This window comes from Meriones unguiculatus, chromosome 14 (assembly GCF_030254825.1).
Source record: "Meriones unguiculatus strain TT.TT164.6M chromosome 14, Bangor_MerUng_6.1, whole genome shotgun sequence".
NCBI lineage: Eukaryota > Metazoa > Chordata > Mammalia > Rodentia > Muridae > Meriones > Meriones unguiculatus.
In genome coordinates this window covers 37,557,412-37,582,870 of record NC_083361.1, presented here as the reverse complement: position 1 = coordinate 37,582,870, position 25,459 = coordinate 37,557,412, and the positions used below count along the sequence as shown (strand labels likewise).

At 39.8% G+C, this 25,459-nt stretch overlaps 1 protein-coding gene and 1 pseudogene across 1 annotated transcript; both read left to right on the top strand.

Moving 5' to 3' along the window:
- The first annotated feature begins 11,130 nt into the window (after window positions 1–11,130).
- On the top strand, window positions 11,131–23,868 carry LOC110540520 (zinc finger protein 54-like). The gene is made up of 4 exons (XM_021627281.2): window positions 11,131–11,420; window positions 15,634–15,754; window positions 19,389–19,515; window positions 21,639–23,868. Exons 2-4 carry the CDS (start codon window positions 15,662–15,664, stop codon window positions 21,986–21,988), a joined length of 570 nt encoding a protein of 189 aa, XP_021482956.1. The 5' UTR covers window positions 11,131–11,420; window positions 15,634–15,661; the 3' UTR covers window positions 21,989–23,868.
- Window positions 21,992–23,868, top strand: LOC132647199 (zinc finger protein 665-like; annotated as a pseudogene).
- Window positions 23,869–25,459: the final 1,591 nt, after the last annotated feature.

Below are 25,459 nucleotides of genomic sequence, written 5' to 3'. Positions count from 1 at the left end.
TTACAATCCAATCTTCGGCCTGTCAGATAGCTCAGTGGCTAAAAGCACTTGCTACCAAGTCTGATGACCTGATTTTAATACCCAGGACCTATATGGTAGATGACTGAGCCAACTCTTGCCAGCTGTCATTCAGAACACATGCACACACAGATAATTCACTAACACATGCGTCTCCCTGCACACACATGAGGGAAAAGACAAAATTAAAAACACACACACACACAATACAGTGGAGTGTGTATGAATGCTTATATTTTCTTCAGGCTACATATGTGGTTAAAAAAAATCTTTTCACTATGAAAGACAGTCCTGATGAGACCTGATAGGCTAGGGTCAGATGAAAGGGGAGGAATCCTCCCCTATCAGTGGACTGGGGAAGGGGCATGGGAGGAGATGAGGGAGGGAGGGAAAGCTGGAATGGAAGGGAATGAGGGAGGGAGGAAAGGCTGGAATGGAAGGGGATGAGGGAGGGAGCTACAGCTGGGATACAAAGTGAATAAATTGTAATAAAAATTATATTAAAATTCTTCTCTTGAATAACAGTGACTTCATGCTTATCTATATCCATATGCATCTAGTTAGTCCATAAAAGAAGCTTACTTTACAGTTGCTTCATTCTTATTCTCTTTTTACTCTATTATGTTTTATTTTCATTGAAAATAGATTTTGATTTATTTTGTTTTGTTTTTCTTCCTGCTTTATTTTTTTTCAGTTTATTTACTTTACATCCCAAGGGTGCTGCTCCTTCCTCCCAATTCATTCCCTCCCCCATCTGTCCCTCTTTCCCTCTCCCATTTTCCCTGGAACAGGGAAGCCACTGTCTCCCTATATCAACCCTACCCAGCACATTAAGTCACATTAGGACTGAGCATACCTTCATTCACTGAGACCAAGGAAGGTAGCCTGCCAGGGGGAAGTGATCCAAAAGGAGGAAATGGAGTCCATGTTAGAAATAATACCTCCATCTACTCACTAGAAGCCCCATATAAAGACCAAGCCACCATCAGCCACATATGTGCAGGGGGCCTAGATCCAGACCATGCATGCTCCTTAGTTGATGTCTCAGTCTTTGGAAGTACCCATGGGACTAGGTTGTCTCTATTGGTCTCTTGTGAGGTTCCTGCCCCCTCCAGGTTCTTCCATCTTTCCTCCAACACTTCCACAGGACCCCTGCTGCTTCACCCTTTGCTTGGCTTCAAGTCCCAGCATATGTCTCAATATGCTGCTGGGTGGAGCCTGGAGGACAGTCAAGTTAGGCTCCTGTCTGCAAGCATAGCAGAGTACCATTAATAGTATCAGGGACTAGCTCTCTACCATGGCGTGGGTCTCAGGTTGGGGCAATTATTGGTTGGACATTGCCTCAATCTTTGTTCCTTCTTCTTGCAGGCAGGGTAATTTTCAGATCAAAGGATTTGTTAGTGGGTTATTGTTTTCCTTCCACTAGTCCCACCTGGCTAGGAGGTGGTCACTTCAATCTTCATGTCTCCCCATGTTAGGAGTCTCAGCTAGAGTCACATCCATATCCTACCCTGACATCAGGGCTGACATCTGTGGTCTCTTAGGGTCTACAAGATATCTTCCCAAACCCTTCTTGCTTTTAGAGTTTCTGGTGAGAAGTCAGGTGTAATTCTGATAGGTCTGCCCCCTGTATCTTTCTTCCTACAGGACCTCACACCTATGCATCTTTTGAGGCTGGTGGCACCCAGGGACCACCAGAGTTCAGCCCCCATATTAGGCCAAATAGGGCAAACAACTGAGACCTCTATGTGCCAAACCACTACTTGTACCAGGCCCCAGGGCAAGCACAGCAGCAGTGAGTGACAGACTGCCCCCTGCCTGCTCTAACTCCATGATCACAGCCATATCTGTATCAGAGGCCTGGAGCCATAAGGAACCACCAGGTAAGTCTCACACCTCCAATCCTCCTAAAACACTCCCAAAAGAGGTAAACTCCACCTTCTCCCCAACATGCCATTTTCTGACTCACAACTTACTCTACCTGAGGCCTGCCACTACCAGAGACAACGAGATAACTAAAGGCCAGCATAAAAACACAAATAACAAGATCCTGAGTGATATGGAAACCTCAGAACACAACTATTATACTACAGCAACCCCAAGATATCTTAACACAGTGAGAAACAAATAGATGACCTTAAATCCATGCAGATGAGGGAGGCCTTTAAAAATGAAATGAATAAATACCTTAAAGAAATACAGGAAAACACAATTAAAGCAGTGAAGAAAATGAATAAAACTTAGCCATTCTAATGGGTGTGAGGTAGAATTTCAGGGTCATTTTGATCTGCATTTCTCCAGTGACTAAGGACTTTGAACATTTCTTTAAGCATTTCGCTGCCATTTGATATTCCTCTGTTAAGAAACTCAAGGAATGACACATGCTGGAGAGGTTGTGGAACCCTCCTCCATTGCTGGTGGGAATGTAACCTTGTACAACCACTTTGGAAATCAATCTGGCACCTTCTCAGTCAAGATCCAGCTATCCCACTTCTGGGCATATGCCCGAAAGATGCCCCACCATTCAATAAGAAAATTTGCTCAACTATGTAATAGCCAGATTCTGGAAACAACCTAGATGCCCCTCATTGGAGGAATGGATATAGAAAGTGTGGTACATTTACAGAATGTAATACCACTCAGCAATTAAAAACAAGGAAGTCACAAAATTTGCAGGCAAATGGTGGGAACTGGAAAAGATCACCCTGAGTGAGGTAACCCAAAAGCAGAAAGACTCATTAGGTATACTTTTCACTTATAAGTGGATATTAGCCATATAATATAGGATAAACATACTAAAATCTATAGTCCCAAAGACGCAAAACAACAAAGAGGACCCTAAGGAAGAGGCTGAAACCTTACTCAGAAGGGCAAACAGGATAGACTTTGGAAGTAGAAGACAAGGAACAGGACAGGAACCTTCCACAGGAGCTCTGAAAGACTCTACCTATCAGGGTATTGAACGAAATACTGAAATTCACAGCCAAACTTTGGACAGAGTTTGAGAAACCTTATGAAAGAAGAGGGAGATTGAAAGACCTGGAAGAGATAGCAACTCCACAAGGAAACCAACAGAGCCAAAAAACCTGGGTCCAAAGGGCCATGCAGAGACTGATACTCCAACCAAGGACATGCATAGAGAGGATCTATACCCCTGCTCAGTTTCCAAGTGGGTTCCCTAGTAAGGGGGGCAGAGACTGTCTCTGACATGAACTCAGTGGCTGTCTCTTTGATTACACCTCTCCCGTGGGATGCAGCCTTGCCAGGCCACAGAGGAAGACAACACAACCAGCCCTGATGAGATTTGATAGGCTTTGGTCAGTTAGAAGGGGAGGAGGTCCTCCCTTATCTGTGGATTAAAGAAGGGACACAGGGGGAGAAGAGGGAGGGTGGGTGGGACTGGGAGGAGATGTAGGGAGCTACAGCCAGGATACAAAGTGAATAAATTATAATAAACAAACAAACAAACAAATATTTAAAAAGAAAATGAATAAAACTGTTCAAGACCTGAAAATGGAAGTAGATGCAAGCATCACCAACAGAGTAGAAGATATGGGAAAGAGAATCTCAGAGGTAGAAGATACAATAGAAGAAATTGATATATTAGTCAAAGAAAATCCTAAATCTAAAAAATTTTTGACAGAAAACATCCAGGAAATCTGGGATACTATGAAAAGACCTAACCTACAAATAATAGGAATAGAAGAAGGGGAGGAGTTTCAGCTTTAAGGACCAGAAAATAATTTCAACAAAATCATAGAAGAAAATTTTCCCAACCTAAGGGGAAAAAAATATCTGTAAACATGCAAGAAGTATACAGAACACCAATTAGACTGGACCAGAAAAGAAATTCCTCTTGCCACATAATGATAAAACACTAAATCTAGAGAACAAAGAAAGAATATTAAAAGCCAAAAGAGAAAAGAATAAGTACCAAATGAAGGCAGACCTATCAGTATCAGACCTGATTTCCCCACTGAGATTCCAAAAGCTAGAAGAACCTGGGCAGATGATTTGCAAATCCTAAGAGACAACAGATGTCAGCCCAAGACCACTATACCCAGTAAAACTTACAATTACCATAAATAAAGAAAACAAAATATTCCAAGACAAAACCATATTAAAACAATATCTATCTACACACTCAGCCCTACAAAAAATGCTAGAAGGAAAACTGTGTCCCAAGGAGGGTAAGTACATATAAGAAAATAAAAGAAAGAAATAATTCCACACCACCAAAAACAAAAGTAGGAAAGCACACAAAAACACTAACACACTAACACTACCACCATCAAAATAATAGAAAGTAACAATCTTTGGTCATCAGTATTTCTCAACATCAATGGTCTCAATTCACCATTAAATAAACAATAAAATAAACCAATAAAAAGACACAGGATAACAAAAATTGTTGCAAAAACAGGCTCCATCATTCTGCCGCATACACAAAACACACTGAAAAGAAACTTCACTATTGCAAAACCCAAAGTAGACAAGCACACAAACACATTTCCACAACCAATATCAAAATAAAAGGAGCTAGTTATTAATCTCTCTCAACATCAATGGACTCAACTCTCAAAAAAAAAAAAAAAAGACACAGACTAGCAGAATGGATGTAGAAAAAGTACCCATCATTCTGCTGTATACAAGAAACACAGTTCAGCCACAAAGATAGACATTTCCTGAGAGTAAAGAGCTGGAAAAAGGTTTTCCAAGCAAATGGGTCCAAGAAGCAAGCTAAAGTAGGAATTCTAACATCTAATAAAATAAACTTTCATCCAAAATTAATCAAAAGGGATGGGAAAGGATACTTCATACTCAACAAAGGAAAAATCCACCAATTGATATCTCAGTTCTGAACATCTGTCCCCCAAATACTAGGGCACCCTCATTTGTATAGAAAACACTAATAAAGCTTAAACCACAATTGGTCCCCAAACATTAATACTGGGAGACTTCAATATCCCCCTCTCACTAAGAGACAGATCAACTAAACAGAAATTAAACAAAGAAATAATGACATTAGCAGATGCCATGAATCAAATGGACCTAACCGACATCTACAAAACTTTTACCCAAACACAAAAGAATATGCCTTCTTCTCAGCACTTCATGGAAACTTCTCCAAAACTGACCATATAGTCAGTCACAAAGAAACCCTCAACAGATACAAGAAGATTGAAATAATCCTTTGTATCCTATCTGACCACCATGGACTAAAGTCTGACATCACCAACAACAGAAATAGCAAAAACCCTACACACACATGGAAACTGAACAACTCTCTACTCAATGGCAACTAGGTCAAGGAAGAAAAAAAGAAAGAAATTAAAGACTTTCTAAAATTCAATGAAAATGAAGGCACAACATAACTGGACTTAAGGGACACAATAAAAGCAGTGCTAACAGGAAAGTTCATGGCACTAAGTGCCTTCATAAAGAGATTGGAGACATCTCATATAAGCAACTTAACAGCACACCTGGAAGCACTAGGAAAAAAAGAAGCAGGCTCACCCAAGAGAAGTAGACAGCTGCAAATAATAAAACCCCAGACTGGAATCAATATATTAGAAAAAAAGAGAATAATTCAAAGAATCAACAAAACCAAGAGAGAATCAACAAAATAGACAAACCCTTGACCAAACTAACTAAAAGTCAAAGAGAGAGAGTATCCACATTTACAAAATCAGAAATGAAAAAGGGGACATAACAACAGACACTGAGGAAATCCAAAGAATGTTTGGATCTTATTACAAAAACCTATCCCCCACAAAATTGGAGAATATAAACAAAAAGGAAAAATTCCTAGATAGATGTCATTTACTGAAGCTAAATCAAGATCAGGTAAACTATTTAAATAGACCTATAAACCGTAAGGAAATAGGAGACATCATTAAAAGTCTCCCATAAAAAAATAGAAAGAAACCCGAGGAACAGATAGCTTTAGCGCAGAATTCTACCAGACTTTCAAAGAAGAGCTAATACCAATATTCCTGAAACTATTCTATAAAATAGAAACAGAAGGAACCTTGCCAAATCCATTCTATGAGGCCACAGTCACCCTGCTAACTAAACCACATAAAGACCAACACAGAAATAGAACTTCAGAGCAGCTTTGCCAGGCCACAGAGGGGAACATTGCAGCCAGTCCTGATAAGCTAGGGTCAGGTGGAAAGGGAGGAGGACCTCCCCTATCAGTGGACTCGGAGAGGGGCATGGGAGGAGATGAGGGAGGGAGGGTGAGATTGGGAGGGAATGAAGGAGGGGGTTACAGCTGGGATACAAAGCAAATAAAATGTAATTAATGTAAAAAGTAAAAAAAAAAACAATTAAAAAAAGAAATAGAACTTCAGACCAATGTCTCTTATGAACATTGATGCAAAAATACTCAATAAAATACTCTCAAACTGAATCCAGGAACTCATGAAAAATATCATCATCCACCATGACCAAGTAGACTTCATTCAAGGCACACAGAAAAGGTTCAACATACAAAATCCATCAACGTTATCCATCATATAAACAAACTGAAAGAAAATAAAAACACATGATCATCTCATTATTTGCTGAAAAGGACTTAGAAAAATCCAAAATCCTTTCATGTTTATAGTCTAGAGAGATCAGAGATACAAGGTGCATACCTAAACACAATTAAGGTAATATAGAAGCAAGCCAACATCCAACATCAAGTTAAATGGAAAGAAACTTAGATCAATCCCAGTAAAATCAAGGACAAGACAAGACTGCCCACTCTCTCCATATCTATTCAGTGTAGTACTTGAAGTTCTAACTTAGAGCAATAAGACAACTAAAGGAGTTAGGTGGCACTAACTTCAGGAGATGGAAATTGGAAAGGAAGAAGTTGAAGTAATGCTTTTCACAGATGATATGGTAGTATACATAACTGACCCTCAAAATTCTACCAGGAAACTCCTACAGCAAAATGTTACAAAATTAACTTAAAAAAAATCAGTAGCCCTCCTGTATAAAAATGACAAATGGGCTGAGAAAAAAAATTAGGGAAACAATACCCTTTATAATAGCCACAAATAATATAAAATATCTTGTTGTAACTCTAATTAAGCAAGTGAAAGACCTGTATGCCAAAAACTTTAAGTCTTTGAAGAAAGAAATTGAAAAAGATTTTAGAAGATGGAAAGATCTTCCATGATCATGTCAGTAAGATTGACATAGTAAAAATGAGTATCTTACCAATAGTCACCTACAGATTCAATGCAATTCCCATCAAAATTCCAACACAATTCTTTACCATGCAAGATCAACCATCAACTTCATATCGAAAAATAAAGACCTATGATAGCTAAAACAACTGTACAAAAATGAACTGAATTTATCATCATCTGTGATTTCAAGCTGTACTACAGAGCAATAGTAATAAAAACTGCATGGTATTGGCATAGAAAAATACATATTAACCAACAGAATTGAATTGAAGGCCCAGAAATAAATCCACACACCTACAGACACTTGATTCTACAGATACTTAATAGAATTCTGCCCTAAAACAGCCTGGCTCTGCGCTTTTTTGGATGGGAGACTTTTGATGACAGCTTCTATTTCCTTAGGGCATATAGGACTATTTAATTTATTTACCTGATCTTGATTTAGCTTTGGTAAATGGAATCTATCAAGAAAATTGTCCATTTCATTTAGATTTTCAAATTTTGTTGCATAAAGGCTTTTTTTTTTCAATGCAGTTTATTCAGGAACCTTGAACACTCATCGGATCCTGGGGAAAGCCAGCCCACAGCTTAAATAGCCTCTGGGTAGCCAACTCCAGCGTGCCACGTGGGCAATGCAGATAGGTCCACATACATGGAAGCAATCCAGATCCTCAGCCTTAGCCAAATGTGGAGTTGTTTGTGACAGAGAGCACTCACCATCGGGAAGGTGGAAGGCGGAAACCAGCTCCATCTTTAAGGCGCGGCATTACGCAGCTCTCTACAGTTCCCCCTTTTTGTTTTAGACGCATCAGGCAAGAGTAGAGGTCTGATCTCTGATATTAGAAATAAATTGGGACTTTGTACCGATGTTCATGTAGATGTCATCCACCCAAAGAGCATCAGACCCGTCTGATACCTTTTTCTCAGAGGCAGGACCTGGGGCATCAACCCGCATGCAATCAGACATGCTCTTCTCTGGGTTGAAAGCAGCTGACCCTGAGTGAGAGTGGCCATTATCACAGTAAATTCTACCAGAGTGGACGCAGGACTAGCCACAGGATTATCACCATGGATTGCTGCAGCCATGAATCATCTGAAGGAATGGGCAGGCATGGGAGCGTTAGCAGGCCTTCTGGTGTTGGTCTCCTTGGTTTGCCTGTGGTGTATATGCAAGATTAGAGTCTCACAACAGCGTAATGCAGCCATGATCATTCAGGCCTTTACAGCCATTGAAGCAGGACAGTCTCCCCAAGCATGGTTGGCTACCATAAAAAGCTAAAATGTTATGCTCAGGATGCGAGGCTAAGCACTGCACTCAGGGTCAGCCGCATATAGGCTTTTAAAGTAAGACTTAATTATGCTTTGGATTTCCTCAGTGTCTGTTATGACCCCCTTTACATTTCTGACTTTGTTGATTTGGATAGGGTCCCTCTGCTTTTAGTTAGTTTGGCTAAGGGTTTGTCTATCTTGTTGATTTTTTTCAAAGTACGAGCTCTTGGTTTCATTGATTCTTTGAGAATTGTTCTCTTTGTTTCTAATTAATGATTTCAGCCCTGAGTTTGATTATTTCCAGCCATCTACTCTTCTTGGATGTGTCTGTTTTTTTTTGTTTGTTTGTTTTTCTAGTGCTCTCAAGTGTGCTGTTAAGCTGCTTTTATGAGGTGTCTCGAATTTCTTTCTGAAGGCACTTACAAGTCTTTGAAGACCCAAGTTTGTTTGCTTAGCTCCTAACCCCAAACCACGAATATACTGTAGGTACCTCAAGAGAGGTCTTTTTTCAGTGTCTTGGGGTTTTGAGTCCTTGGGCCTCCTCAAGCACAACCTACAATGCCTGTGTTTAAGATGTATTTCAGTTCTAACTCTTCCCAGGCTTGGTACTTTCTCTAATTCTAACCAATTTCCCCCCTCTGACTCCTGACCTGTCTCTCCCACTTTGTTTCATGTAGACTTGCCCACAGATGTCAGGCTGCCCTAGGACTTCTCTTCATATTCACAGCTACCTCACATGTTTGCTACCAGCTAGACCACAGCTGCCTGCATCTAGTAGGATCTGTACCCTGGTACCTCGTCCCAAATCTGAGATTCTCAAACCTTAAGCATAATATCTCACATTAAAATTCCAGGTTCCTGACCTAAAACCACACAGTAAAAGACAACTGACAATCTGGAACCAAGGCAATATGACAAACATTGATAGAATACCTCTATCCCAAATCACAAATGCAATACCAGTGCTCCCTACAAAATGAATTCAAGAGATAGAGCTCAAAATACAATTCCAAGTATATTTAACGAGGTCAAAGGACATAAAGAGGAAAGAAGCACCTGAATTCAAACAGGACAAGGTCAAACTGATTGAAGGGCAAGAGGACCATAAGCATGCTGGGAGTGTTACAGGCGTGTAGAAGTTGGGGTGTGAGCCAGGGTGCTGGTTCTTAGGCTAAGCTTCTGTGCTTTGCTCTCATGCCAAGACATGGCTTCCTCCCTCCAGGATGACAGCATGTTGGAGGATATCTGATCACATTGTGAACCCTGAGATTGTGTACTAGAAAATCCTCTTTCTAGTTGTGTGGCTCAGCTCTAGCACACACCTTTAATCCAAGAGCTCTTTGTAAACAGGATTAAATAAAGTCAACCATAAATCAAGAGGCAGAGCAAGCAACCAGTTGACGAGTGAACATAGAAAAAAAAAAAAAAAAACAAACCAAAACAAAAACCATGGAGAGTGAGAGGAAGTTCTAAAGACAGAGAGACCCATAGGAAGTAGAAAGGATGACATTAAGTTTGAGGGTTTTTTAAGGTAGCCTGGAGAAAGAGAATGGGCTTTTTTCCTTCTGGGAAGTCAAAGAAGTAAGAAGGTCAGGTCGGTGCTTTCTCTACTTCTCTGAGCTAGCAGGCTTTTTACCTCAGCATCTGGCTCCCGAGTCTTTTTTGGTAAAATTGAACGTTTGAGATTTTATTTTAAAATAACAGGGAAAGATATAGATGGCTTTTAAGTGTCACTCTATTTGCAGAATGATGGAAATGATTATCCAGGTTCTCAGCAAAGGTCTCCAAAATGAGTTGTCAAAAGTTTAGAATATTTCATATAAGTGTAGACTGTGCAGCTGTAATTTCCTTTTTGCTCTTAACTAATGCTACTTGCGTGGAACATTTTAATTAATCACTTGCTATCCAGCTCCTCTACTGTGTCTTCAAGCCTGATATTCTGTCACCCATCCTATCTCTTTGAGTTTTAGCAGGCCAATTGCACTTTTCATCTGTTTTCATTTCAGTTTGATTTCAGAAACATCTTATCGATGTTTCTAACTACTTACTGAATTCAGTATCACTAAGAAATTGTCCTCGTTTTACAAGTATTTTCTTTTCCAGGAATCATTTTGTTCCTATCCTTTTTGAGTTGATTCACATATTTAGATGTTTTGACCATCTTAAATACAACTTTTTTTCTATGTATTGGATATCATTTAAATTGTTCTCTTTAGGGGGTACAGATATAATTTATACTTTGAGACGTTTTTGTTAAGGACGTTTTTGTCTTAGCTTTAATTTGTTTTGAGAATGGTATCTAAGCATCAGAATTAAGGGTGTTGGTTGTCTCTAGCTGTGTTTTTACCTGACATCCCACGGTGCGAAGTTAGGAGGGATAACTTTATCTGAAGGGTCCAGAAACCAGGGTGGGGGTCAGATCCCTCTGTGCAGAGTCCTGCTAGATCCAGTTTTGGTTTAGGCTGGTTGTAAGCATGTGGGAAGGCTGTGCAGAGCGGGTCCAGGGCGCCTGACAGCTAGGCTAAATGGAAGGAGACTCAGCTGAGGTGGAAAGGGAGGGGCGGTTCCAGATGAGGAGGGAAGGCACAGCTACTTGGTCTCAAGACTTTAAGAGACAAAAGCTGCAGTTGGGAAGCTAATTAAGTAAAAGAGCCTGTAGTAGGCCGGTTTAGAGGAAATGTGTTACCCTGTATATTTGGCGGGTCCGGGAGGTGTGGCTCCGGGGAACCAGGCCTAAGAGACAGGAAATTCCTCCTTTCTCTGTGGTTCCTGGGGTCCCCATGTTCCGGAAGTGGAGGGTGGGATGCCGCGGCCGTATATTTCCTGGGACACGAAAACTCCTGTTAGGTGCAGGCACCGCACAGGCCGCCTGGAGTCACCAGTCGCTCCTGCAGCGCCGCCAGTGCGGCGCCGGAAACCTCGGCCCGGATGCCCTGGGACCTCCAGGTCAGAGGAGCCGCGGGGTGGGACGGGCGGGAGCTGAGCCGGCTGTACTCTCTGAGGTGCTTAGGACACAGCTTTCAAAATTCTGTTGCGCATATCTGTCTTCTCGGTAAATGTGAGCTCCTACGAACCGAGTCTTATCGTGATTTTTTTTTTTTTCATGTTACAGTTGCTAGAATATTCAGTCATTAAATAATTAATAAAAAATCTGGCAGAACGTTTGTATTTTCTGGTGTTTGCAAACATGGTTCTTTGGTATTGTGTCAATTACAGAGCTCCTGTGGTTTAAATTTATTCATGCTTTCTAGCTCTGCTGTTTTAGCACTTGCTTTTTCGAGAGGCCTTTATCCCAGGAGACTAGACATTTTCTGAGAGATTTATAGATAAAAATCACACGAGGAACCAGTGCAGATTTGGTTAAATCAGAAAATATACCTTTTTGAGCGTCACAGATATGGCTGTTAACATTAACTTTTACTGTTCGCCGCCCTCTTGGAACCTCATCATTAACTTTTGATAAGCAAACTGTTTACTGTCAATTAATTTTCGGTCTGAGATGTATGCAGTTTAGGATGTAAATACAGCTTAATATTTACATATTTAGATGCTGAGTTCTAATGTTACACCTTTGGTCCAGGCAAGTCAGTGTTGTGAGAGTGTATCAGGCCACAGTATTTTTATTATTAAAAAATCCACCATAGATTAAATAAAATTAGAAAGCATCTTTTGAATAGTTATGATCACTCATCCATGTCAGAAAAATGTCTCCTTGGTTCAAGAAAAGCTCTTTGCCCGTGGACGTGCCTAACTTTTTTTTTTATTTCAAGGATTGTTGACATTCAGTGCTGTGACAGTGGGCTTCTTACAGGAGTGGGAACCCTAGATCCTTTGTTCAGGCCATCTCCTGTTGCAGAATTGCAGTAGTCACCTAGCTACTCCTCAGGGTTCCAGGGAATACTGTCATGCTGTGTGTGAATGAGCCTCACATCTCACAGAGTAAAGTGAAATCCTTAGAGGAGACAAGACCCCTTTTGTGATGTTGCATCTTTGCTTCATGTTTATTATTATGGTGGGTGTTAGCATCTTCCATTTTCATTCCATGAAAAGTTCCAGGTGCTTTCTGCACACTCTTTTTCTCTTATGCAGGTCTTATACTGCTAAGCCAGACCTGCTCACCTGTGAAGCAAAAACAAAACAAAACAAAACAAAACAAAAAAACAAAACAGCCTTGGATGGTGAAGAGTGAGGAGGCAGTATAAAGGATGCAGGAGTGTTAGGGGGATTGAGGAAGGGACAGGGAAGGGCTCAAGTGGCAGTAAAAACTGTTTTTGCTAGATTCTATTGCATTCAAAATGTTTGTAGAGAGTTCCACTGAAAACAGTATTAGGGCTATCCTATTGTAGGTGTTTGAAAAATCTGTGTGTAAGTATTAATACTCAGAGGAAAATTAATTTAATTTGGTTTTGCATATGAGTGATGCTGGTCCCTCTTCTAGTCACATCACTGGTTGTGTTTTTATACCAATGATAAGTGGTTTCATTACTCTAAGTTTACTATAATGTTTAGTTAGAACCACTGAAGCCTTTTGGTTTTGCTGCTCTTAGAATTTTGGAGCATTTTTTAGTTCCTTCACGTTACCTATCTTTTAGGGTTAATTTCTTTGTTTCCTAAAATAATGCCAGGAAGATTCTGATAAGATTTCTGTATTAACCTCCATCTACATTGTCTTCCCATTGATATTTCCTGTTGTCTATCTCCATGTCAACTCTCAATGTTTTGCATATCTGTAATTTTAATATATTTTGAAATCTCCCTGGCTTTGGTCTTTCTCTCACAATTTTTGAATTCTTTGTGATTTCTCATATTTTTATAAGTCTTTGGGAGATTTTTCTCTATGAAAAAATGCTTATGGTATTTGGAGTCTTTTTATATTTTTGAATTCTTCTTTTATATTCTTTCACATGTTTGAAGAAGAACATGCTAGCAGTGAGTCAGTATTCACATGATTTTTATGTATTCTTTTGTTTTCTGTCTACTGTTGATGTCAGCATTCCAGGTTCTTGAGAAGACACTTTTTAAACATTGATCTTTACTAGGATTGAAGACTTGGTTTTTTTTTTTTTTTTTTTTTTTTTTTTTTTTGTTCTTTTGAGATGCTTTCTCTATGTAGTCCTGACTGTTCTGACTGTTCTAGAACTCTCTGTGTAGACCAGGCTTGCCTTGATCTCAGAGATCCACCTGCCCTAGCCTCTCCAGTGCTGTTATAAAAGGCTTGCACCACTAGGCCAGGCTGATGTGTTTTGACTTGACCACATTGGATTCTGTTGGAGACTCTTGCATCTGTTATTCCTGTTTTCTTCCCTGGGTTTTCTATATCCAGATTCCTTAAGATTGTACTTTCTTTATTGCTTTTACTTTCATTTTCAGGTCTTGGACAGTTTTATTCATTTCCTTTACATGTTTAATTGTATTTTCCTGATATTTCTTTAAGGGATTTATTAATTTCTTCTTTAAAGGCCTGCATCATCTTCATGAGACAGGATTTAAGGTCATTTTCTTGTTACTTAACTGTGTTAAGATATCCTGGGCTTGCTGGTAGACTAATGCTTGGGTTCTGGTGTTGACATATTGCCCAGATGCTTGTTATTTGTGTTCTTATACTGGCCTTTAGCCATCTGGTTGCCTCTGGTATTAGCTGGTGGTCCCTGCATGCTACAGACTCCTTGGAATGCACATTGGTGGTCCCTGGGGACTACAGACTTCCTGGAATGTACGTAGGTGTGGGGTCCAGTAGATGGAGGGTAGAGGGGCCCAGGCATAGCTCACCTCTGCTATGTTTGCCCTGTAGCCTGTTTTCCCCAGGTGGTCACAGAGGGCATCCAGGGATCACGGCACTGGACCACAAATGGAGTGTGCCAGGGCAAGGCAGGTCTCTCTGCTGCTGGGTTTGCTGGGAAAATAGGACAATCTAGGGAATTGGGGTCTCACCTGGTAGTCCCTGGGGCCTACTGGCTTGTGGGAATGCAGGTAGGGGTGAGGTCCATTAGATGGAGGGTGCAGGGAGCCAGCCGTAGCTTACTGCTGGTTTGTTTGCCCAGTGGCCTGGTGCAAAATCTCACCTCTGTTTCCTAGGTGGCTGATGAGGGCTTCCAGGGGATGAGGCACAGGACCCAGAATGGGGTGTGCAGGAGACAGTGCAGATCTCTCCTCAGCTAGGTGTGCTGTCTTTCCTCAGGTTTCCCTTGAGGGCCTCAAGGGATGTGGCACTGGAACTGGAATCTAGTTTTGTGTTTTCAAAAATACTTAAAGCACTTAGGAAGTTTAAGATAGTCTCATAATTTCTGTGTGGTGGTTTGTGTATGACCATCATCATTAAAAGAGTTTGAAATCTTGCTTTTTACTGTTTCTCCTTTTTATCCTTTGTCTTACTCAGATTTCTCTAGCCCATTCTTTTTTAAATTAAATTTTTATTTTTTACATTAATTACATTTTATTCGCTTCTTAGGGCTCTGGATTCGGTAAGACTGGAAAACATGAGCATCTTCACCTCCATACACTGTTTTTACTAGTGCTGTTCATTTTTTCTCTGCCCTGTACTGTTGGCCTGTGACACAAATGCCTGTCACTGTGTTCAGCCATGTTTCATTTCTTCCTAGTTGTGTTAGAAGTTTATCTAAAGATCTTCCTGAACTTTGTCTCATGACATTTCCATGTCTTCTGAGATTTTCGTATTGCAGGACTTTTTGTTGTTGTTATATATGTTTTATTTGTTTTAATATTCTGGGAGGTTAATTACTGGTAGTATTTTTCCCCTCCAGATTAAAATAGTAGTTTGCTGTTTTTATGTGTTGGACATAGTCTGCTACTCCTCAGTTCTCCTTTAGCTATTTTTTAATGTAAAATGTCTTATTTTCTGTGTTCTTATTAATAGTTTCTCTCTGAATTTTGATGTATTATTTGCCTCTAATTATAGTCAGCAGTGGTGCTTGAGTGGCCGACCTTTGTTGTTTTATAACCCTATCTCTTCCAGGAATTTTAAGACCCCATGTTTTGGGGTGCAATGATAATGCTCAGTTATTTTCTTTTATCACTCAGAATGTATCCTTCCATGCTCTCCTATCTGTAGAAATGTTGACAAGATCTTTAGCATCATTTTGGGTTTGGGGTCTTTTTATATGGTTTGGCAATGTCTGTAACAGAGTTGTATTAATTTTAGCTTTGTAGTTTTGATACCTTGATGTGAAATGCCAAGAAGACTCTTGGTCTTTGGTCCTGAAACAGAAATTCAGAGAAAAGCAAAAGGAAGAATGGATGTTTCTATTGGAAATGCTCTCCAGGTCAGTGTTATGTCCACATTTCTTTAAAATCATTTTTAGTATTGAAACCATGTAAACCTTTATTTCTCTTCCTCTGGTAATGTCATCTTTCTTAGTTACGGTTTCTGTTGCTGTGAAGAACACTGTGACCATGGTAACTCTTATAAGGGAAAACGGGTTCAGAGGTTTAGTCCATTGCCATTATAGCAGGAAACATGCTGTTGTGCCAGCAGACATAATGCTAGAGAAGGAGATAAGAGTTTTGTATCTGGATTGGCAGAAAGAGACACTGGACTTGGATTACACTTCTGAAAACCTCATAGCCCACCTCTATCCATTGACACACTTTCTCCAACAAGGCCATACCTCCTAATAGTGCCACTCTCTGATGACCTAACATTCAAATCTATGAGCCTATAAATCAGATTTATCATTGGATTATCTAAGCTGTTTATTTCCTATGACTTTTTTTTTCTCTGATTATCAAGATTGGGTCTTTAAGTATATAGCACAGTCTTGTCCCTTTGTAGCATCCCTAGATTATTTCTATGAGTCCAGATATTTTTCATGGAGTTAAGACCTGCAATTCTGAAAGATCATCAATGAAATATATTGATGCCCAGTTCTTACACAGGATAGACTTGTGTCCTGGAAGGTAGGTCTGAAGTACCACATGGGTTGCATTATAGGGATGGTCAGTTTTCCAGAACCAGGCTTATGAAAGAGGACATGCCAAAGCTTTACACGTTGTCTTACATGACTGAGCACGTTATGAAAATGTAGAATTAGAAGAGACTCGCTGTCTTGAGTCCTGGTACTAGATTTTCAGCATCATAAAGTACGGATAATGGAAAGAATAGGTGGGATTCTCTTGCCATAAAGCTGGTGTTTCTGTGAGGAGATGCAAATTTCTATATATTGGATTCTCTTTTGCATTTGATATTACACAATGATAATGGGTGTGTTGACACCTGAAATCTGTTTGTCTCAAGAGAGGTCTTGCTCATGACGTTGCTTGATAACAATACTTGGTGTGAAGTTCTCAATAGACAGAGAAGTATTTTTTCTTTGTCTTTTATTTTTTGGAGAGGGTGTAAGCACGACTGGCTTCACCTCTGTATTGCATCATGTGGAATAGAGCAGTAAGATTTTTCTAGAGAGCATTGACTTGGTGCTGTGCACAAGCCATCAATTTTTAACCATAAGCAAATGTCCTTTCTAATGGCTTTGCTCTCTTTTCTTTTGGAGGAGGAAGACTTCCCCCGACTCTGGTCCTCCCACTCCCAGAAGCTATAAATTATGTATGTAGAGACTTTGAAGAATTGTTGCAATGGACAGGTTTCCATTTCTTCCTGTAAAAAACATTTTCATTTAAGTAAGTGTTCATCTGCATGTTTTTCTGAGCACTATATGACTACATGATGCCCGTAGAGTCCTAGTCTTTGTGTACCAAACCTTTGGTGCTGGAGTCAGGTACTGTATGGGGTGCCATGTGTGTAGAGAGAATGAGGCTGGTTTTCTCTGCAGGAACAGGAAATGCTTGTTGCAGGATATTTGATCACATTGTGAACCCCAAAATTGTGAACTATAAAACCCTGTTTCTTTCGTGTGGTTGAGCCCTGCCACACACTTTTAATCCAAGAACTTTCTGTTTATTGTAAACCCCTGATTATGGTGTAGTTCTCTCAGCCCTAGCACATCCGAGAGCTTTCTGTATACAGGATTTAATAAAGTTAATTAACCCTAGGTCAAGAGTTAAGCAGGAAACCAGCTGATAGGGATTAAAAAGTAGGAGGGACTTTGAGTTGAGGGGTATTTAAGACATCTGGAGAAGAAAGAGAATTAGCTCAAGCTCTGGCTTTAGGCTTTGGCTTCTCAGCTCCCTGGCTTTTTGGGCTTTGAGCTAGCAAGCCTTTGGCCTTGTGTGTTTGTTTGTTTGTTTGTTTGTTTGTTTTTGGCCTTTTGCTCCTAGGCGTCAGTTGAGCTAGTGAGCTTTGGGGTTTTTTCCATCCACACCTGAGCTGAGGGGGAAGGTTAGCTGGTTACTTTCTCTGCCTCTCCGAGCTGGCAGGTTTTCATCCCAGCATCTGGTCCCTGACTATTGGAAAGATAGAACGGTTGGGATTTTCCTTCTTTTAAACAACAAATGCACTTTACTTCTGAGCAACTTTTCTAGTTCTCACATTTGTGGTATACATTCATTATGGAACCAGTATATAACTTTATTCTTTCTGTTTTTTAAAAAAAATGAATCATAAAAAAAATCATAAATGTTTCTTATCTGTGCAACCCAACATCCTGTTAGACAATTAAGCTCAAATACTGAAGGAAAGAATAGAGTTGAATATTAATTCAAAATTTTAATTGAGTCAATCTCATAAGCCACAATAAATTCAAAATTAATAGTATCATTCTCATATACTTAATATTAACTTTGAACATAGAAAATCTTTCTACTTCATCTGAATTTATTGTCATGTAGGGCCTATATTTGTAAATATTTTCTGATCATGCTATAGTGAAACCCCATTTTGAATTTCTGAACATTTTTTTTTTATCTGTGTTGGTTGATTATATTTTTAGAAAAATGTAGATGATATTAATGCTGTTTAATGCTGACTTTTCTCTTTACTTTATAGTTGGCAAAATATTCTCATAAAATAGCTTCACTAAATATTTCTATTTATTTGGAACATGGGTTGTATACACTGAAGTTACACTTTTTACTGTTACTAACAAGAATAAAAACCTGTTTTGATTTTTGATTCACCCATGAGTTCTGTAGTATATATTCTAACTCTTTGTTCTAGAAAGGTTGCAGAATTGTACATAAGGCTTGACATCTCAACTGAGAGTGTTAGAATAGAGTCAGGTAAGGCCCGTCTGCAGACAGGATTGATATAGTGTCTATATTTGAGCAAGGTTGACAGAATTTGGAATTTGGAAGCATTATTCTGCTCATCATGACTTTTCCCTCTGAGATACAACTCTGTAATCCTGTTTGATTTCAATACAGCCTTCATAAAGGTACATTCCTGCATCTAGATGTCAAATGTATATCTTCTATTTTTACAACTTTGCTAATTGTGAAACTATTGTGTCATCCTGTTTTCACAAATGGGAAATATAATACAGACTATGATTATTCTAGAAAATATCCCTTATTAAAATTAACTTTCATTTTTATTTTATTTGTATGGCTATTTGGCTGAATGTATATGTGAGTGCTCTCTGGGCCTCCGGGCTATAGAGTTTAGAAGAGAGCATTAGAGTCCATGCAACTGGAATGGAGCCATCTGTGTGCTGGGAACCAAACTATGGTCCTCTGGAAGGGCAGCCAGTGCTCTTAACTGCTGTAGCACCTTTAGAAAACTTGTTTTCACCTGGTGTTCATAGGGCAGTGATGGGTGCACACCTCTAATTCCAGCACTTGGGAGGCAGCAACTGGTCTGTAGAATGAGTTCCAGGACAGCCAGTACTACACAGAGAAATCCTGTCTCAAAAGCTACATATAAAAACAAAACAAAAACTTGCTTTTGAATAGTATCCATCCCTCACCTATATCACAAAACTGTCTCTAATTTCTTAGGTCTCTTTGATGTAGGAAAGCATTTTATTCAGCAGCTCATGGTAAATTGGTAATTTCCCATTACAGGGTCTGTTGACATTCCAGGATGTGGCTTTGGACTTCTCCCATGAGGAGTGGGACTCTCTGGACTCTGCTCAGAGGACTTTGTACATAGATGTGTTGTTGGAGAATTACAGTAACCTAGTCGTTGTAGGTAAGAATGTTCTTTTTAAAGAAAAAAAAAAGATATTTATATTTTACTTTGCAATGTACTTTGTAATGTATTCTTTTTTATTAATTTATTCACCTTACATCTCATTCATAGCCCTCTCTCTTGTCCTCCTGATCCTACCTGCCCTCTCTCTTCCCCAGTATTCCATTCCCTAGTCCTCAGAAAGGGGGGGCCCTCCTTCCTTACCAGCTGATCCCAAATTATCAGGTATATTCAGAACTGCCTGCATCCTCTTCTCAGGCCTGGCAAAGCTGCTTCACCAGGAAGAAGTGATAGAAGAGTAGGCAACAGAGTTCATGTCAGAGACAGCTCTTGTTCTTCTTACTAGGGACCCCACATGGAGACTGAGCTGCCTATGGGCTAATCTGAGCAGAATGTCTAGATCATCACTCTGTATGGTCCTTCGCTGGTGCATCAGTCTCCTCAGGACTGTTTGGGCCCAGGATTTGTTGGCTCTGTTGGTGTTCTTGTGGGGCTTTTGTTCCCTCCCTGTCTTTCTATCCACCCCCAACCACCACCACTCTTCTGTAAGACTCCCAGTGCTCTGATCAAAGTTTGGCTGTGAATCTCAACAGTCTGCTTTGATCCCCTGCTGGGTGGATATCTGTGGTAAGCTCCCTTCCTGTTCCCTCCCTGTTCCTGTTCTCTCAACAGCTTCCAGTGTCTATTCTGTTTGTCCTTCTGAATGAGAATTAAATATTCTCCCTAGGGTCCTCTTTGTTTTTACCTGTAGTTGCCTGCGACCACCAATAGTAACTGCCTGCACAGGGGTCTAAGAATTAAAAGAGAAAGAGAACACGAAGAAGTGACACTAAGACAGTGCTTTGATCAAGGTGCCATCTTTATTACAGAGTATACCACTTATATAGGTAAACCACAAGGGACTTTCCAAGTAAACATAGCCAAGCAAAACAGGAGGCTTAACTAAGCAAAACAGGAGGTGTCTGCTGAAAACAACAAGAATAGTGAACCAGCATGACTTGCACACATGTGACCATCTCAGGTCTAATGGAATGGCTACCTCATTTAGTATCTTTAGATCTGTAGATTTTAATATGGTTATCCTATAGTAGATGGCTAATATCTGCTTATAAGTGATTATATACCATGTGTGTCTTTCTGGGTCTGGATTACCTTAATCAGGAAGATACATTTGCTTGTAAATTTCATAATGTCCTTGTTTCTAATAGCTGAATAGTATTCCATTGTGTAGATGTTCTACCACTTCTTTATCCATTCTTCAGTTGAGGAACATCTAGGTTGTTTCCAGTTTCTGGCTATTAGGAATAAGTTGAGCAAACATAGTTGAGCAAACGCCCTTGTTGTATGATAGAAAGTAAGAATGATCTTAAAGTCCTCTCTCATCCTTTGTGTTTACCTGCTTTGTATATATGTGAGTTTCTTGAACTCTCTAGAGAATTCCAGATAATGGGAATTCTGTAAATAAACATAACTTTAAAATTTTACTTTTTTCTTTTTTTTTACATTTTTTTCTTTATTAATTATACTTTATTCACTTTGTATCCCCCCTGTGGTTTCCTCCCTCCTCCTATCCCAATCCCTCCCTTCCTCCACCCTCTGTATGAATGCCACTCCCCAAGTCCACTGATAGGGGAGGTCTTCTTTTTCTTCCTTCTGATCCTAGTCAATTAGGTCTCATCAGGAGTGGCTGCATTGTCTTCTTCTGTGGCCTGGTAATGCTGCTTCCCCCTCAGGGGGAGGTAATTAAAGAGCAGGCCAATCAGTTTATGTCAGAGACAGTCCCTGTTCCTATTACAATGGAACCCACTTGGATACTGAACTACCATGGGCTACCTCTGTGCAGGAGTCTCAGGTTATCTCCATGCATAGTCCTTGGTTGGAGTATCAGTCTCAGGAAAGACCCCTGTACTCAGATTTTTTGGTTCTGTTGCTCTCCTTGTGGAATTCCTGTCCTCTCCAGATCTTACTGTTTCCCACTTCTTTCATAAGATTCACTAGTTTACTTTTCTTTTATTTATTCATTCTTTCTTTTTTTTTGTTTTTTTCCCTTACGGAAGCATCAGTTATTGAATATGTTACTCACATCAATCCTTACTGCCTTTAATTGTGCTATTTTTTTACAGAGCACTATTACATGTGTGTTAAACAGAAGAAAGTCCTGCATTACAGCTCAAAGAACATTGTCCGTCAGTGTGTGAATATCCATGAGGAATCTTACAAATGTAATGAGCTTGGCAAAATGATTCAAGAATCCTCCCAGTGTATACTTCATGACACATGTGATATAGAAACCTGCAACAATTGCAAATTTGGAAACCACAGAGATGCCTCTATTGAATCAGCAGACCTAACCATCCATAAAAGTGGAAACACTGGAGAAGAGCCTTTCAAATATGAAGACTGTGTGAACAGTTTAAATTTCTGTTCCATCATTAGTCAAAATCTACAAATCTGCACTGAAAAGGAAGAATGAAAAAATAGAAATAATAATAATAAGTATTTTGACTCTCAACACAAACTCACATTGAAAGAAATCCACACCGGAAAGAAACCACAGCAATGCTGGAAATGTGCAAAATGCTTCAAGACATACTCACACCTCAGTGGACATAAAGGAGTTCCAACAGAAGAGAAACCTGATAAATACACAGAATGTAGTAAATACTTTCTGCTTTTGTCACAACTCTACATACATAGCAATAGCCAATATGGAGAAAAACCCAACAAATGTACAGAATGTGGTAAATGCTTGTATGATACATCAGACTTTAAAGGACATTACCGAATACACATTGCAGGGAAAACTTACAGATTTACTGATTATGGCAAATCCTTCATTTGCTGCTCAGGTATCAGAAAATATCAGAAAATTTATAGAGGTGAGTCACCTTATGAATGTAAGCAATGTAGTAAGTTCTATACATTGTCACAACTTGAATACCATTATAGAAACCAAAGTGGAGAAAAACTGTACAGATGTAATGATTGTGGCAAATCCTTATCCACTATCTCGGGTGTTATATCACATCAGAGAAGTCACACAGGAGAAAAACCTTACAAATGTAGTGGATGTGAGAAGTCCTTTATCACTAGCTCTTATCTTAGATTGTATCAGGAAATTTGTAGAAGTGAAAAACCTTATAAATGTACTGCATGTGACAAATCCTTTCTTGAGAAACATCATCTTAGGAGACATGAGACAGTTCATACTGGAGAGAAGCCTTATAAATACAGTGAATGAGAGAAGTCCTTTACCAGCGGCTCATATCTTAGATTGCATCAGAAAATTCATAGAGGTGAGAAACCATACAAATGTGTTGCATGTGGTGAAGTGTTTTCTTACAGCTCTTGTCTAAGAAAACATCAGAAAACTCATACTATGGAGAAAAGTGTCCTTAGTATAAAATGTAGCACATGTTTTATCCTGTTATAATAAATTTAAAAGTGTCTGGTTTTTCTAACCCAGCTAGCTGCCAAATAAGTGAGATTTATTCAACAAGTTTTAAGCACAACTAAGGCACTCATCTTTCTAACTCTCTATGATACTTTAACTACTTCCTAGCCATATGCCCCAAGTTACTTGCCATTCTCAGTCTCATCTTGGCTCTGCTGTATCGGTCTGTCATCATGGAGAAACTCCCATAGCGACTTCTCTTACACCCTCTCCTTTCTCATGGCCAGCTCCTCTCTTAACCCCTGGCTGGCTACTCTTCTCAGTCATTGGCTCTTCAGCATTTTGTTAACCAATCAGATAATTGGGGAGAATTGTTTACACGACATTGATACAGGAGATGGTTCAATTCATTACAAAGCCCATGTTCAGACTGTAACCAGATCTTGGCACAAAAATCAGCATCTGAATATACAGCACAGGAGACCAACCCTCAACATTATCCAAGCTATGTCCTTGGGGAACACTGCAGACTACATACTAGAAAGTCAGTGTAAACATGAGAGAACCCTTTTAAGTAACATTCAAATCTTAGAAAATACTAAAAGCTGTGGAAAATTTCTGAAAATGCAACAATGTGGAAACATTTATTTAAATATTAATAGTTTTTTTAACTTTAAGTATTTTATAATGAATACAAAATTGAGAAGCCCAGTGAATGTGTTGCATTTCCTTGAGACTGGTACATTCCATTCTGAATGGCAGGTGTCTAAGACAGGAAATAAAACCACTCAAAATAGCTTCAAGAAAGTCCCTGAATATGACAGAATTCACTGCATTTAACTCTCATGAAGAAGGGTGGATTTCTGTGACTTTGAGGCCAGGCTGGTCTACAAAGTGAGTCCAGGACAGCAAACTACACAGAAAAACCCTGTCTTGAAAAAACCAAAAAGAAAGAAAAACTTTCATGAAGAAACACATCAATTATGCTGTTTAGATGGGGTTTTAACAAACTGAGCCACAAAGGTAGTTCACCTTTTAACCTTTTGGTATGCCCGCAGGTGGGCAGTGCATTCCAGCAGTCTGTGTACATAAGCTGTATCACATGCTATGCTGTAGTTTTTTGATAGCAATTATCTTTGAGTTTCTTTTTTTTCCCCTGTAATCAGCTCCTTCCCTGTAATCCTGTCAAGTAACCCTAATAAAGCTCATTGGTTAAACAAGATGAACTTCAGTGCATCCATGTTCTGTTTTTTTTTCTTTATTATTATTATTATTAATTATACTTTGTTCATTTTGTATCCCCCCCATAAGCCCCTCCCTCCACCCCTCCCGATCCCATCCTTCCCTTTCTGCATGCATGCTTCTCCCCACGTCCACTGATAGGGGAGGTCCTCCTCTCCTTCCTTCTGATCTTAGTCTATCAGATCACATCAGGAATGGCTGCATTGTCTTCTTCTGTGGCCTGGTAAGGCTGCTCTCCCCTCAGGGGGAGGTGATCAAAGAGCAGGCCAATCAGTTTATGTCAGAGGCAGTCCCTATTCCCATCACTATGTAACCCACTAGGACACTGAACTGTCATGGACTACATCTGTGCAGGAGTTCTAGGTTATCTCCATGAATAGTCCTTGGTTGGAGTATGAGTCTCTGCGAAGTTCCCTGTATTCAAATTTTCTTGTTTTGTTGCTCTCCTTGTGGAGTTCTTGTCCTCTCCAACTCTTGCTATTTCCCGCCTCTTACATAAAATTCCATTCACTCTGCCCATCATTTGGCCATCAGGCTCAGCATTTGCTTTGATAGTCTCCAGGGCAGAGGCTTTCAGAGGCCCTCTGTAGCAGGTTCCTTGGTTGTTTCCTGTTTTCTTCTTCTGGATTTCAGAGGCCCCCAGTAGCAGGGTCTCAAGTTGTTTCCTGTTTTCTTCTTTTTCTGATGTCCATCCTCTTTGCCTTTCAGGATGGGGATTGAGCGTTTTAGTTAGGGTCCTCTCTTTTGCTTAGTTTGTTTAGATGTACCGATTTTAGTGGGTTTATCCTATGTTGTATGTTTATATGAGTGAGTATATACCATGTGTGTCTTTTTGCTTCTGGGACAACTCACTCAGGATGATCCTTTCCAGGTCCCAACATTTACCTGCAAATTTCATGATTTCCTTATTTTTCATTGCTGAGTAATATTCCATTGTGTAGATGTACCACAATTTCTGCATCCATTCTTCAGTTAAGGGGCATCTGGGCTGTTTCCAGCTTCTGGCTATTACAAATAAAGCTGCTACAAACATGGTTGAGCAAATGTCCTTTTTGTGTACTTGCCTCTTTTGGATATATGCCTAGAAGCGGTATGGTGGATCTTGAGGAAGCGCTATTCCTAGTTGTCTGAGAAAGCACCAGATTGATTTCCAGAGTAGTTGTACAAGTTTACATTCCCACCAGCAGTGGAGAAGGGTTCCCCTTTCTCCACAACCTCTCCAGCATGTGTTGTCACTTGAGTTTTTTATCTTGGCCATTCTCATGGGTGTAAGGTGAAATCTCAGGGTTGTTTTGATTTGCATTTCCC

Bases quoted from the DNA above. Each gene is read 5' to 3' on its own strand.
- LOC110540520 (XM_021627281.2), top strand. From the start codon at position 15,662: ATGCCAAGAAGACTCTTGGTCTTTGGTCCTGAAACAGAAATTCAGAGA. The intron at 15,755-19,388 runs GTCAGTGTTATG...TTCCCATTACAG, and splicing joins CTATTGGAAATGCTCTCCAG to GGTCTGTTGACATTCCAGGA. The intron at 19,516-21,638 runs GTAAGAATGTTC...ATTTTTTTACAG, and splicing joins CAGTAACCTAGTCGTTGTAG to AGCACTATTACATGTGTGTT.